At 33.2% G+C, this 15135-nt stretch overlaps 2 protein-coding genes across 2 annotated transcripts; both read right to left on the reverse strand.

The window, feature by feature from the left end:
- Positions 1–13: 13 nt before the first annotated feature.
- Positions 14–1473, reverse strand: LOC112690471 (histidine-rich glycoprotein-like; the record flags this gene model as incomplete). Its single annotated transcript, XM_025564488.1, has 2 exons — positions 1317–1473; positions 14–467 (listed from the first exon to the last, which is right to left on the reverse strand). Coding segments are annotated over exons 1-2 (466 nt in total), but the record flags the coding sequence as incomplete, so codon positions are not given.
- Positions 1474–10925: 9452 nt separating this feature from the next.
- Positions 10926–14378, reverse strand: LOC112690470 (glycine-rich protein DOT1-like). Its single transcript, XM_025564487.1, has 2 exons — positions 14268–14378; positions 10926–11577 (listed from the first exon to the last, which is right to left on the reverse strand). Exons 1-2 carry the CDS (start codon positions 14277–14279, stop codon positions 11143–11145), a joined length of 447 nt encoding a protein of 148 aa, XP_025420272.1. The 5' UTR covers positions 14280–14378; the 3' UTR covers positions 10926–11142.
- Between the last annotated feature and the right edge of the window lie 757 nt (positions 14379–15135).

The raw sequence follows: 15135 nt of genomic DNA on the forward strand, positions 1-15135 counted from the left end.
TGTTCTTTTTCGCCGTGGTGCTCATAGTTATCATGTGGTTTATGACCACCGTAATGTTCTTTCTCACCATAGTGTTCTTTTTCACCGTGGTGCTCATAGTTATCATATGGTTTTTGACCACCATAGTGTTCTTTCTCACCATGGTGTTCTTTTTCGCCGTGGTGTTCTTTTTCGCCGTGGTGCTCATAGTTATCATGCGGTTTGTTACCACCGTGGTATTCTTTCTCACCATGATGTCCTTTTACGCCATGGTTATCATAGTGATCAGGGTACTCTTTTTCACCGTGATATCCCTTTTCGCCATGATGTTCTTTTTCACCGTGATGTTCATAGTGACCAGTAGACTTATCACCAACATGATAATCATGATGTTCATGTTCTCCATGATGGGATGTGATGGGCTTTTCTTGACTTTCATGTGGAGCACAGAGAGTGTGGGTGACCAATACAATGGTCAATACAATAAGCTGAAATAAAACATTTAAATAAATACAAAATCATAATTTATAACACATTAAATAATTAATCGATAAGTTGTACATTACATGTATTACATTTATATATTATTTCTTAAATATTTTCTTGATATAAGAATAAACTTTCGTTATCATCTTAAGAAAATATTCAGAATACTCAAAAAATTAAAGCCTTACACGATCTTAAAAAAATTGAATGATTTAAGTATATGTATATCAATACCTAATATCAATTACCAAAATATAATAAATATTTTTTAATTTAATTTAAGTAATTTGTACGCTATTATAAGATTTAATTTTATAAATGTATTAGTTTTAATAGGAACAATTATTTTTTGAAGGGATAAAAACTTTTATTGATACCTATTTAAAAAAAGATTTAGTAAACGCATTTGCTTATCAAATATTTTATTTTCAACTAACTCTAATAAAAGCGTTTCGGGAGATAAATATGTTCCGTATTAGGAAATAATACTCTATGGTTGGATCATAATCGAAAGACCTTCTCGGTCCACGGTACACCCGATTGACATAGATAATGAACAGTGTTCGGGAAGGTCGACAAGTAAACGAAAATCGAAAATTGTTGGAGTACACGTATTTCGTGTTAAACTTTCATTCGAGTCAGTGACCGCACTCGGAGTCACAAAACGCAAGACACTCATGCGGAAGAACTCTCTCGCGTAGAACAATTGTACCTGGTACCACGTAACTGGTGACATTTTATACCACGAACCTGATTTATTTCGACCGCGGATCATCATCGTCGCGTTATTCCAAACGGAAAACGTGCACGATATAACATTAAACAAACAGGATATCGGATATTATAATTACCAGAAGGTTCATGATGATGAGAGCGCCTCCGTCGATGACAACGATAGTGTCAAAGGTTAGAAACAACGATGGTATCGCCGTGCGGACGGTTCAAAGTACGTTCACTGGAAGACGAGCTGCGACCACTGCAATCGGTCGGTAACGGCGTGGCATATTTATACAAGGAAACGTGCACGTCCGTCGGGAACTCGTCGATCCGAAGAACGTTGCGAAAACACCGCGAGCTTAACGGAGCATTTTATTATTCATCCGGGCAAAACTGGTCGCCGGCGAGTTTATAATGCGCTGTGGGCATTTGCATACGCCACTAATAACAATAATAATAAATCATAATTATAATAAGTGTTGTTTTTGTTTTTGCGTGTTCACCCGCGTGCCTGGTGCGTACGGAAATGTGTATTAATTTATGCGAACGTATGCGAACGTCAACGACCGGGTTGAACAGGATCGCCACGGGGAAACACCTGGAAAACCCAACGAATTGTTTTAAACTCCACGGCGGACGGTCGACCGTGATAAAATCTACGTGCAACGTACAAATATTTATAAATACTTATACATTTATACGTACGCGTGGTATTGTAAGCACGGGCATATGTGTACGGTAAAATCCGTTTTCACGTGAAACCGTGATCACCACCGTGCGTGTTACAAATGATGGCACGGTGAAATCGCTGAATGCACATCACATGTCGTTTTGAGCAGTACTACCGTTTGAATTGCGATCAAATGATCACAATCGTATTTGAATTATAAACGTTGAAACCGGTAAAGTTCATTGGAAAATAAGTTCTATGTACAATGATAATTCTAAGTTTATGAGATTTCCTGTTTTTCGTGATTTTTACAGTTTATTCTCGTAACAACTTCGATTACGTAGAAAAATATTTACCCGTGCAAAGAATAAATTAATGTTAAATATGCGATTAAAAAAAAAAAAAAAAAAAAACTGATTAAGTGATTATAGACTAGTGCTGTTCGCGGTCCGTTGTTTTAAGGACCAGACCGGACTTCAAATTTTACCAGAGGACCAAAGTCGAACCGGACCACACTAAAACGTTAATCAAAGACCAAAATTGGACCTTCATATTATTTTTAGACCGGACCGGACCAGTAATTAAATAACATTTAATAAAGTTGATCGTGGACCGTACTGTAGGTCTGATCTTAAAATATTTTGGACCGTTTATGGACCGATTCGTAAGGTTCAGTCTGTATTAACTCAGACCGTACCTTATGATGCGTTTAGTAATACAATAGCCCGGAATACCCGACTTTATAAATAAATATATACCTAAGGTTGTAGTTTTTTTTCGTTTTATTTGTTTACAAAACAATGTCTGTAATTAGATTTTATGTACCATGATTGGGACCGGACTGATTTTCATTTTTTCTTTTTTTTTTGAAACCGGACCCGACTGAAAATAATGCATTTGATCTAAGGACTGAACCGAACGACTCCTTTTTTTTTTTTTTTGCATTCGGTATCGGTAAGCGACCTCCGAACTGCGTTAACGTAACGTAGAGGTCGCTATCATCGTTTATTTACAATAACAAACATACGATTTCGTGGTGATCGGTGGTAAGACAATCTCTTACTCAGCCCATCTTACAAAAGCGTACAATATAAAGGATGTTTTATCCTTAGAATTTTGCCATTTCAGCGAACAATTATTACAATTATTACTACAATATTAGTTATTCGCTGCCTGCCGCCTCCTTTCATCCACGCACTTGTATTTCATGATTCTGTTGATGAAGGTTGAGATGATGAGCCATTTTGATTTTCCCTGGAGCATGGTGTCCACTAGGTTATCCTGGGTGAGTCTTTGTCCAACTTCCCCAAAAATTTGTCTTCGCCAGTTTTCGAACGCGTCACACTCAACAGGGCGTGACTTGCGTCATCGACAGGTGCATCACACAGTACGCATCTCGGAGAATAACCAAACTACTCCTAAAAATTATTGAACCGGACCAAATCGACGATTCAATAGTTCTTGTATGTTAGGACCGTACTAGACCGGACCATGCAGAGCACTATTATAGACATATCCTAGGATACATAGAAAACGTTCGAGGTTTTCAAACAAGTGACATATCAGTAGCAAAAAAATAGTAAAAACGTTACGTATGATAAATTAAACTTTTTGTTAAAGTTTGTTTTTTGTTTATTTTAAGCTTGTTTAAAATTCCGTTTAATTTTTCTCTTTTTTTTTTTCTGGAAACCTAAACAATAATCTTTCTACTAATGAGCACTTCGAAATATAAAAATATTGATATAATATAATACTTTAATATAATAAACTATAGCACAAGGATCCATCCAGAAATTATTTATTAATTAATTTCACTAGTATATTTTTACTGATATACATATGAATTATGATATACATATTATGTTACAACTTATAATATGATTTACATCTTCACAGAATTTCCCGTTTAGTTTTAATTTAGTAACGGGTCTGGTTGTGACGTACTAAAAACAGCTTTTTAAAACAGGTTTGTAAATTATTTTACTTTAATATTATAATTTTCATTGACTCACATTTTTCAATCAAACCAGTATTTTTCAGAACCAGAAGTTTCTTTTTTTAAATTTATTTAACTTCAATTATTTTTATATACTAAATGTTTTTACAAGATTAAATCTTACAAATTTTATACGTCATAAATTAGCAGACCAAAGCTAATAATATTTTCAGCGTTTAAATTTTTTTTTTTTTTTGCCACCTCTCTGACTATTTTAATATTATAACGAAAGTGATTTGGACTTTAGAGTGACCGTAAATATATCTAACTTATCGTTGTTGTAAAACTTATTGTGTCCGTTAGCATAGATTGAAAGCAGAATTAAAAGATTTTTTTCTGAGATCCACAAGTCATATATATATATATCACAAATAGTTTATAAATAAAAATGTAATCAATGGGTTTTTTTTAGTTCTTTTATCTGCAAAAGCAGCGAGCTAATCCATAAATCTGCCTTTAACTACCTAATTAATAAAGTAAGATATAAAAATAATAATTCTTACTAACTGTAACTGCGCGCAATAAACGAAGTTTTCTCATATTTATACAGAAATCACTTTTTTTATTTTCTCAATTTGGGCTTGATCATGCAATCAGTGGCGGATCTAGTATTTTTTTTTTTTTTTTATAGTGATTGCTATTTTGCTAATAATGTGATCCTTAATGTAAAATTTCGAGATAAAAACAGACTTATAATTTGAGATTTAAATATTCAGAAAAGTCAGTTATGTTATGTGTAAGTATTTTGTTTAAACTCTAGAAATATATGAACTCCCTTAACCCATTTTCCCTATCTCATAAATACCCATGATAATATTTAGAAAAAAAAATGAACGCTAATTTTTTAATACATTCATTTTTTTAATAACAAATAAGACTTACCTATGATATGTACTTATATCATAAAAAGAATTTAAAATTATAAGCAATGTAAATATAAACATATATTTTACATACATAATTGTATTTATAAATTATAGATGTTTTATTATTATTTTTTAATATATCATTGTAATGTAATTTAAACAATTAGAATTTAAATGTAAAAGTCCTCTAATTGCATTCTTCTCTTTTTTTTCTAGAAAACTCATTGACAACGTTAATATCTACAAGTATATTGCAGTCGTTATAAGAGGATTTTTATGTCCAGAAAAAATATTTTTATTTAATATTTAATTTGTTATTACACTATAAACTATAAATAAACTATATATATATATATATACAATAAACATGGTGATATTCATCAAAGTCAATGATTTTTAAACTAAATGTTTAATTTTTCATGATGATTTTTGTTCAGTTTTTAATTTATGTAAATTAAATAAAAAAATCCATTGACAAGAAAAATATTTTAGAAAAAATTAAAATAAAAATAATTTGTTCATTATTAGAACAACTTTGTAAAGCCAATGATATAATTGTGTCTTGGTAAACTTACGTCCTTGTTATAATTGTTAAGATATGATGACCGAGATACGAAATCTCTTATTTTTCAGATTAATCAGAAATATTAAAATGTTAACTTGTAATTAGATGTTAATTAAAATTAAGGATAAAAAAAACCGTGAACACTATAACATTCGCCTAATCTAACCTTCTGTTCAAAACAATGGCGACCAAATAGTAAGGGGGGATAAGGTGGATAAATCCTCCCATAACCATTTTGTTATTTTGTATTATTTTTAATAATATACTGTGTATGTTGATAATTTTTGTTTACAATGGTCTGTCTGATAGAACTATTAACAAATGTTGATATTAATTTTTTCTGTGATACTAACAACCGTATTACTTTAAATCACAAAGAAAATAATAACAACTAGGAAATATGATACATATAGAAATAATGATTAAGAAAAACAAGAAGAGAATAATTTGATAGTAATTATAAATGATATTTCTATCCTAATGAAAAAATTTAAAAGTATTTATAAAACTAATTAAAGTTTGATAAAAAAACATATTTTTCGCGTATTTTTGAAAATTTTGGTTTTTCACAATTTTTTAACTTATTGTAATGTTTGCAATGTGTATACAACCATATATGACAGGGGTGGCGAACCTTTTTAAGTTCAAATGCCAAATTTTTCCTTTTCAGGTTTTGAAAATCGTTTACATGCCCAAAGAAAATTATATTTTCTAAGACTATAAACAAAATTACAGATTTATTACATTATTTTTATTAAACTTAAGTCATTCTTAGTGAAACACAAGTAGTAATTGTTTTTTTGGTAAAAACCTTTCTTTCCTTTTATTTAATTACATTTTTGATGGCAAATAAACTTTCACGAACATAGAGTGACGAAAAATATGGAAGCATAAGAAATATTGTCATTTTTAAAACATATATAATTTGTTTATTTGAATTTCTAACAACCAACATTTTATAAATAGTAAACATTTTTTTTTTTTTTTGTACAATTTTTCAATTTTGTACAGTTTCAATTTCTTGCGCGTGCCATTAAAATTTGGTCAACGTGCCATAGGTTTGCCACCCCTGATATATGATATATTTTTTTAAACCATGCTATTTTATTATATCACTGATTCTAACCAGAATCTCATATTATTTTCAGTTTTCATCATCAACAAAAAAATTAAAAAGTCAATAAATTGTTAATATTTTTTCATATTTATTTTAAAATTTTAAAGATAAAAAAACATAGAAAATGTATTATGAAAATTTAAGAGTTTGGTGGAACAACCAGACAGCACCATTTTTTCAAATTGTCCAAGAGATAATTTTTTGAATTTTAAAATATACGAAAGTCAAATGTTTATTTTTAGTATTAGAAATTATTGTTAATGAGGATACAAAGTATTATATAATTAAATCTTAAAAATAAATTCTAATTTATATATTCCTTGTGTTTTTCAATATTTTTTACTTGAACTATTCGGTTTTGCCGTGAATCGGCAACAAATTTTATTCATATTTTATATTACACGTCATAACTTATACAATTATTACTATTAGTAAAAATTAAAAAAACATTTCATGGAAATTAAATTCAAGTAAGTAGTTAAGTAACTCTAAATGTTAATAAATCAAAAAAAAAAAAAAAAACGAGTAACTTTGCATAATATCACTACATTGTTAAAATTACTTTTTGCGCGTAATGAATATTATTGACAGTTTTCTTTTTTTTGATTTTTTATTAGGTATATACAATCTGTTCCTTTAGGGACAATAAGAATATATGATAATAAAAACAAAATATTAACATGAAAACTTGATGGGAGGAGTCACCCAGTGGTTACACTACCCTAATTGATTTTTTTTTTACTTTATTTACTCGTTGAGAAGATCTCTACACCATTTTCTTCTGAGCCTCCTGGGAGGGTTCCCAAGAATTGTGAGAGTGGCAAGGTTTGAGATGAGAGGGTTGGTATGAGAAGGGAGTTTTGAGTGGAAACGCTTGTAAAAAGTTACTGCTTCTTCGTGGACTGTTTTAATTTTTAGATCGGTGTGTAAGGTTAGGTTTGAAATATAAGGAGGAGAATTTATGATTTTACGAAGGATGTTGTTTTGGAAGGTTTGAATTTTATTAGTGTTGGATTTTTTGGCATTGCCCCAGAGTTGATTATTGACAGTGAATAATATTTTTACGCAACGAATTATTTATTATTATTATGGAACTATAGAACGGCATCAAAACATGTATCATGCCCGATATCATTGATAATAATAATATTATACAGCAAGACCGTTTCGTGTAAAAACAAGGTAGCTCCCAAGTTGTCCTCTTCTTGATCGGAACTTAACCAAATGGTTGTTTCTTCTGCATTATATCGGGTGAAATAATAATCAGATCTACCTGCTTATTATATACCGATTTTTTTTCAATCGGGACATACAAAATCCTCGATTTTGAAGAAAAAAATGGAGCTAGCCTGATTATACCATCAAGCCTTTCAATAATGAACAACGTTTAAAGCAAGTCGATTCAAACATAATACGAACCTGATTCATGATTCGTTCACATATTTTATCAGCTTTGAATGAATCTTAGTATTTTATTGAAACTCCGTAGCAATACGTGTAATATTAAATTATTTTGTTCGATTTCGGAGGTGTAGTCCTTGCATAAATGTATATTACGTTATTGTATAAAAACGTTACTGGCCCAAATCGTGAACCACGTCTCGTAGATATTATTAAAATGCTTTATTTTTTACACAAATGGTATCCTAGCACTTAGTGCTCTCGTAGTTTATTTTTATTTTCATACTGTTAGTGTCATATCATATCGCACTGGGAAAAGATCAATTCTCACAATCCACAACAATTCGGTTAGTCGCAAGTCTAACAAACTGCATCGTGATGATGTTCACTGCCACAGAGATGAAATTCACTTCATCTTCGTCCACCATGTTCCGGGTGGTATGTGCGCTGAGCGCGATGACGACGATGGTCGTGCAGTCGCCAGCGGCCGGAGCGGCACCGCATTCCAACCCGTCGACGTCCGACGAAAGGTCGGCCAAGGTGGTGCCCGTCGTGGTGGCTCCGGTCACGACGAACGCGAGCCCTTTGAAGCGGCTCAGCGAGATTCCTGACCACGGTCACGTTCTACCGATGGTAAGGGACGCGAATGGACCTCCGCGCCGCCACAACCGGAAACACCATGGTGTTGGACGGGTACGCGGCAAGCATGGGACACGTGGTCGTGGGTGGACGCACGGGAAACACGGTAGCGGTGTGTCGAGGAAAAAAGGCCATCGGAATGAGTACGTCGTGGAACGAGAGGTAAGCGATCATACTGCGGTAAACGTCCCTTTCCGGTGGTCACAACTGGTCGTCTTCGTTAATTCGATCTCTACGGGGTGGGGGGAGGTTGAACAGCTTTAAATTGTAACTAAAATAAATAAATTTGATAAACGGTTACGTAACCGGAATCGCGTTTTTAACAGTATTAATCTTTGAATGCAGGTGTTAATCGTCAACGTCTGGGGAGAGCAGACGTTGAGCGAAAAGCCAACGTTTCCAACTCCACCGGTACTGGCAAAGGTCTCGGAAGCGGTCGGTGAACCCTACGGAGGAGCAATGGCTACCGTAAATCGGCTGATTCGCCGTGTCGGCATCACCAACGTCTTGTGGTTGGTGTTGCTGATCCTTTGGACGGCCGTGATCGTATCCGTACACTGCAGTCTACGGTTGGGCAAGACGTTTCGTCCCTGCGTGACGGATTTCGCTGGTAAAATGGAGTCGGCGATAGAGCGGCATCCTATAGCGCAGCTGAAGTCCTTGATCGAACCGAATTCGGAAAATGACCAAAGGTCATTGATCAATTCGGAAACAGGGTTCGAGCTGAAAACATCGGTTTGAGCTACTACGAAAATTCGAGTGTCTTTACATTTGTACCGTGTAGCATTTTTTTTCACTTTTGGATTTATAAAAGTATCCCCCCCCCGTGTTATTTCCCTTTATTTATTTGTTGAACAAATACATTTGTGTTCTTATTGCAGTGAATTCAATGTACAATATTTACTGAATAATCGCAATAAATTATATAATTATTAAACGTTTCAAACAATTGTTGTATTATTTTGGAATTGACGCAACATTTTCCCGGTAAACCACTTTTCATAAGTACACTTGAAAGGAAGCTCAGTATTATAATTGATTTATGCAATACGCGTCGTTTAATATTAACAAATAACACGTGTGCAATTCGATAAACATACGTTGATGATATTGATCTAAAAAGATATAAAAATATCACATAATTTTTTATTTCTTATTTCTGATACATTGTCTGTATGAGAAGCATCATATAATTTTAAAGGTAATCGAATCAAGTTTACATACTGCATACCAGCAGTAAACTCATTTATTTATTTATTTTTTTGAAAAATGCAGTTGTGGAACCAAATATTAAAACCGGTTAAAAAATTAAGAGCACCTGTACCATTATTTCTTAAAATTGTATGATGTGTAGGGAAATGAGATATACATCGTGTACAAATATCGAAAATAAACTGTCATACATTTTTTCTATAAGCATTTGAATATTCAAATATTGATAAAACACAATTGAAATTACGAAAATATGTAACAGTTTGTAATTAAACTGACTTCTATTAAATACAATTAAATAAAAAAATTTCGTATTAAACCAACATACTTCTGTACAATTTTAAAAGCTTAACCACAACTAATAAATCAAGTAATTTGTTTTGAAATTTAACACTAGTGTTGTCACAACTTTTTAAATTCCGTTCTATTATATTTTCTTAAAAGCAATATCATCTCGTATTTTTCAATAATATTTTACGCTTGGTTTTGGGGGCATCTTTGTTTATTCATTATGTTTTCACTTTTACATTTAAAACGATTGAGTATGGTATAAATCTCTTATAAAGTAGATACTGTAGTAGAATATTTTCTAGCTGGCCACTACGTTTCACTCAGACTCTTTAAACCTACAGTTTTCTCATCATTGTTTTTTTAAATCATCACAAATAATTTTAAACGAACATAAAAAAGATATTATCAATAGAAAATATAAACTTAAAATATGAATTTGTGCTGAGAAAAAAAGCACCTTCGGATTACTTCAATGATTCAGGGCCTGGAGCCCGGACCCCTAGTCTCCGTGCTTAATCCGGGCCCAGAGTATAAGTTGGTGATTGGTAAGTACATATTTAGGAAAGAAGGATAGAATAAGGACAGATGTCCTATTATCAAAAAACTAACAAGAATGTTTAGTTGTTCTGTACATTGAATATCAACCTAAGAGATACCTTTCAGATAAATATTCGTTCAAAAAAATTTGATATCGGTGATACTCCAATCATATTTGCTTATCTTTAAACGTCTATAACTATAACTCAATTATAAGCCAAATAGGTGATAAAAATGTTTTTTTTTATTCGTTTTACTATTCCATTGCACTGCCTGTTTATGTAAATTTACACTCATCGTTTCTATTACAAAATAATATTGTAATTTAACGTTATGAGAAAAATTGATATGATCTAAAATTAAACGTTCAGGTAGATATTCGTTCATCTGTTCAATATGATCAAGAAGAATATTTTACTTTTATTGTACACAAAAAAAAAAAAAGGAAATACACTTTCAAATATTTTTATTAAAAAATTATAATCTTACAATACAGCTTTTGCATTACATTTAAAGTACAATTAATAATTTATAAGTAAATAATGTCACAGTAAACATATAATACAAATAATGGCGGCGGTGAAGTTTGAGACGAGTATTATATCGCCTCATAGACAGTATGTGATGTGAATTATCGTAAATATACTAAAATATTAGACAATATTCTTAGTAATGACCATGACTTCCACCGTGGTTACTACCGTGGCCACCACCATGGCCACCTTGGTTACCACCGAATCCACTACCTTGTCCGTGGTTACCACCGAATCCACCACCTTGTCCGTGGTTACCACCATGTCCATAATTTTCGTTAAATCCACCTCCTTGTCCATGGTGACCACCTTGACCATGGTGACCACCTTGTCCAGATCCGGAGTTGAATCCACCTCCATGACCACCCTGTTGGTATTCACCACCCTGTTGGAAGCCACCGCCGTGGCCGCTGTTGTGGCCACCGCCGTGACCGCCCTGTTGGAAGCCAGATCCTCCACCGTGGCCACCCTGTTGGTAACCAGATCCAGATCCACCTCCACCGTATCCTTTGCTTTTGGTCGGGGAGCCGATAACGTAGGCGACCAACACAATGGTCAACACAATAGACTATAAAATAAGAAAACCTTCACGTTAAAATCAATGGGCGCAAAAATACTAAACAAATACATTATATCAATTATATTACGTATCGAACTATAACGCATATTATATTGATACATTTAAAACGCATTGTAAAAATAAAGATTGCGATCATAAAGTAATAAAGCAAATCCACGCAAACTCATTGTGTTTTCAATTAAAGGTAACAAAATGATAATTGGATTCCGTTTGTTTATAAATCGAAGAAAATAGTTAAACATTTAACAGTACGAAATTAAAAACAGTAATTATAGAAAACAATTATTATAGTGAGTGTCTTCAGTGGTTTGTCTTAACTATTAGAACATTGGGCTATGTAAATATTTTGTACCTACTTCAATGTTAAAAATAATTTTAATGTATAGTTGAATATGGTTTTCTTTAGATAGTTGTTCAGTTTCATGAAAATCACACTTGGTGCACAGATACGATTTACTTATATTACATTAATAATATAAAGTACATATTAAGTAAATTTAAATATTGACTAGCAATTCTAACGAAAGATTATTTTTAATTGTACTTAATGTTTAGTCAACTTTTGTCCTTTAAATAATGTTTAAATAAATTGCAATAACCCGAATCGTCAAGCAATGAAAAGTAAATTATATACTAAGACCTTAGTTTGACAGTTCAAAATAAATAATATCACTATAATAATTTTAGTGTAGTTGAGGAAATGTCGAGTACAAGGTTAATTATATGTAATTTTAAATACTATTATATACCGAAAAAATTTCAATGAACTTTTTTTATTCATTGTGATGAATTGTTTTGTTTAAGACTTCCTATTTGATTTTATGTGTGTATTCTTGAAAATGTTGGTGAACTTTGTATATAAAGACATTTCAAATTAAAAGAATCTTTATCAATCAAATAACTGTTATTGAATATTAACCTAATAAAATAGTATGATGGATAGAATACTAAAAAGTTATGATAATATATCAAGTGATAATTAGTATTGTTGATCATGAATAGAAATACCAATATTAAAACAACTATATTTTGTTAACTTATAATCAAATATTGTATGTATAGCAAAACTTAGATAGCATTACATTTTAATATTTAAGTACAATTTGAACTGTAGCATTTAAAAAAAAAAAAATGTCTTGAAGTACCGTTTGGAATACGTGATAACAAAACTGTTCTATATAAAATAACTTATTAAGTTTTAATGTTAAAGAAAAAAAAGAAATTTGAAATAAGCTATTATTTTACTGTTATATAAACCAGTTTTTATTTAAATTAGTTGTACTCAATATGAATTCGCCAAAGAATAGTACCTATATTAATTTTAAACCATGTATAAAATATAATAATATAATATATTTATGTATTCAATATTGTAGAAAATATTAATTATCAGGGAAATTGTTAATATACTTAAACATATAATAACAACTCTGAAATCCTAATAATATTTCTATTTGATAAATTAAAATTGTGTTCTGTAAGTAAAAGAAAATTTTGCATATAAAATACAATTGGCATACAAATAAAACCTACATAATATTGTTTTCAGAAAAGCCATTTAAAACGATTTAATCGTCAATCGAGATAACAATTGAATACATTATACTTTACACTTTATACATATTTAAAAATATGTTTTATGTCAAACTAATCACTATGTTGTTTATATTAAAGAACATTAATTATTGTTATTGCATTTTATGACTTATCATTTTTAAGATAGCGATACGCTTATATGTATGTAATTCAGAATTCGAAAAATTAGTCAATTAATTCTATTGAATTGTCGAAACATTTTTTTAAACTATTATATTTTAACTTATAACATAGAAAATTGCTCCGAACGAATAACAATATACACTAATAATCTTTATTAAATTATATAAATTTCCAAGACTCGTGCAAGCCACAAATGCCAAGTGATGAGCCATTTATTTATCTTAACTAATCTAATTTTCATTATTATGTTAAGTTTTAGCATAAAATATTATAACTATCGTCATTATATTTATATTTTCATTTTGATCTTTTCCCGTTTGTCAGTCTAATGTACCGATATGAAACAAAAAACCCCGGTAGCTTAAGAATCGGTGAACATGTTATAAACTCGTGAACTGTTTTCCGTAAAATTTTTAATCGCGATAAAGATAAATGTCTTGTTTTTGATCGGAATGACATTTGTTTATTTCTTTTCACAATAATAATTATGGTGGAAAGTACGTTCGATGCATTTTTATTACTACGCAGCGTTGTTCTCGACGCGTATAACGATAGTAAATCGGATTTCTGGAATTCGACAATAATTTATTGAAACGCTTTGAAATATCGACAAGTTGAAAACGCGTGTACCGCTCGGGGAACGTTAAAAGAAATCTCTCGGAACGAACGAACGCGTTGCTTTCGAGTATTCGACCGGATCGGACTCTGACGAAACCGTCAGGCCGACGGTATCCCTCGCACGTCGGGTGTACCGCTGACCAGCGGTCGGCAACCTTTTCGGACGTTTAAGCGTTTGCGGACGATACGAAAATCGCATACGATACGCGACGAAATTTCCTAGTGCGAAAAAATAGAATTTCGAGCCCCCGCCCGCCGCCGGTCAGGACCGACGTTGCGGCGACGTCCGAAGGCGAAAAACCATTCGGACGAACGTGTACAAATGCGCAAGTGATAGTTACCAGACGGGCCATGACGACGGAGTTGTTTCGTACGGTTTCTGAGTGGTTACGACGAGCTTTTCGAGCAGTTGGCGGTTCGGTGGACGTCGGTGAACTGTTGCCGTGCCGGGCACCGGGCCGGCGTTTTATAGGAGGAAAACGGTCGCGAAAAACGATGTCGGTCGGATATCGCAAACGCGCGCGCGCGAGGTTAACGTGTCTCGGCTGACCTTTGTGCGTTCGCGCGTCCGCCCGGTGCCCGGGAGAACGTCTCGTGCACGCGCGACCGCCGAAACTGGTTTCCCGGTGGGGAGGGGCCGGGGCTGCGCGAACGTACCGGTCCTCCCCCCCCCCTCCGGGAGCGCGCGAAATAATCGTTTCGCGCACCACTGACGGATCGATCGTCCGAACGCGCAACGATCACGAGCGGACCGCCGCCGTAGGAGGAGCTGCGTCGACGGACGATCAGCGACCCGTTCGCCACCCGTCGGTGGCGGACTTGAACGCCCGTGGCCACCTTGAGCGCGCGCAATGATTTACGTTCGGCGGAGCCGCCTTTTTCGAACAACGAGTTGGCCGATCGATTTTATTTTTCTTCCTTTTCATCGTTGCTCATCGTTGTTGTCGTTATTATTATTATTATTATTTCGTTTATTTTTCATCCTTATTTTCCGCGTCCAGATTTATTGCGAACGTGATTTCCTGTGCCGGCGGCCGAAACGAGTTCAAAACGAATCTCGCGAGAATCACGATCGGTAAACACACACACACACACATACGGTCCAGTTCGACGTGCGTTTCATTTCGCCGGTAAACAAACCGACAGATATTGGATTTGAACGATACGGTTATTATTATTCGAATGTTTCTAAATAATGTCTAACAAAGC

The sequence above is a fragment of the Sipha flava genome, unplaced genomic scaffold (assembly GCF_003268045.1).
Source record: "Sipha flava isolate LNK unplaced genomic scaffold, YSA_version1 50609_pilon_pilon, whole genome shotgun sequence".
Lineage (NCBI taxonomy): Eukaryota > Metazoa > Arthropoda > Insecta > Hemiptera > Aphididae > Sipha > Sipha flava.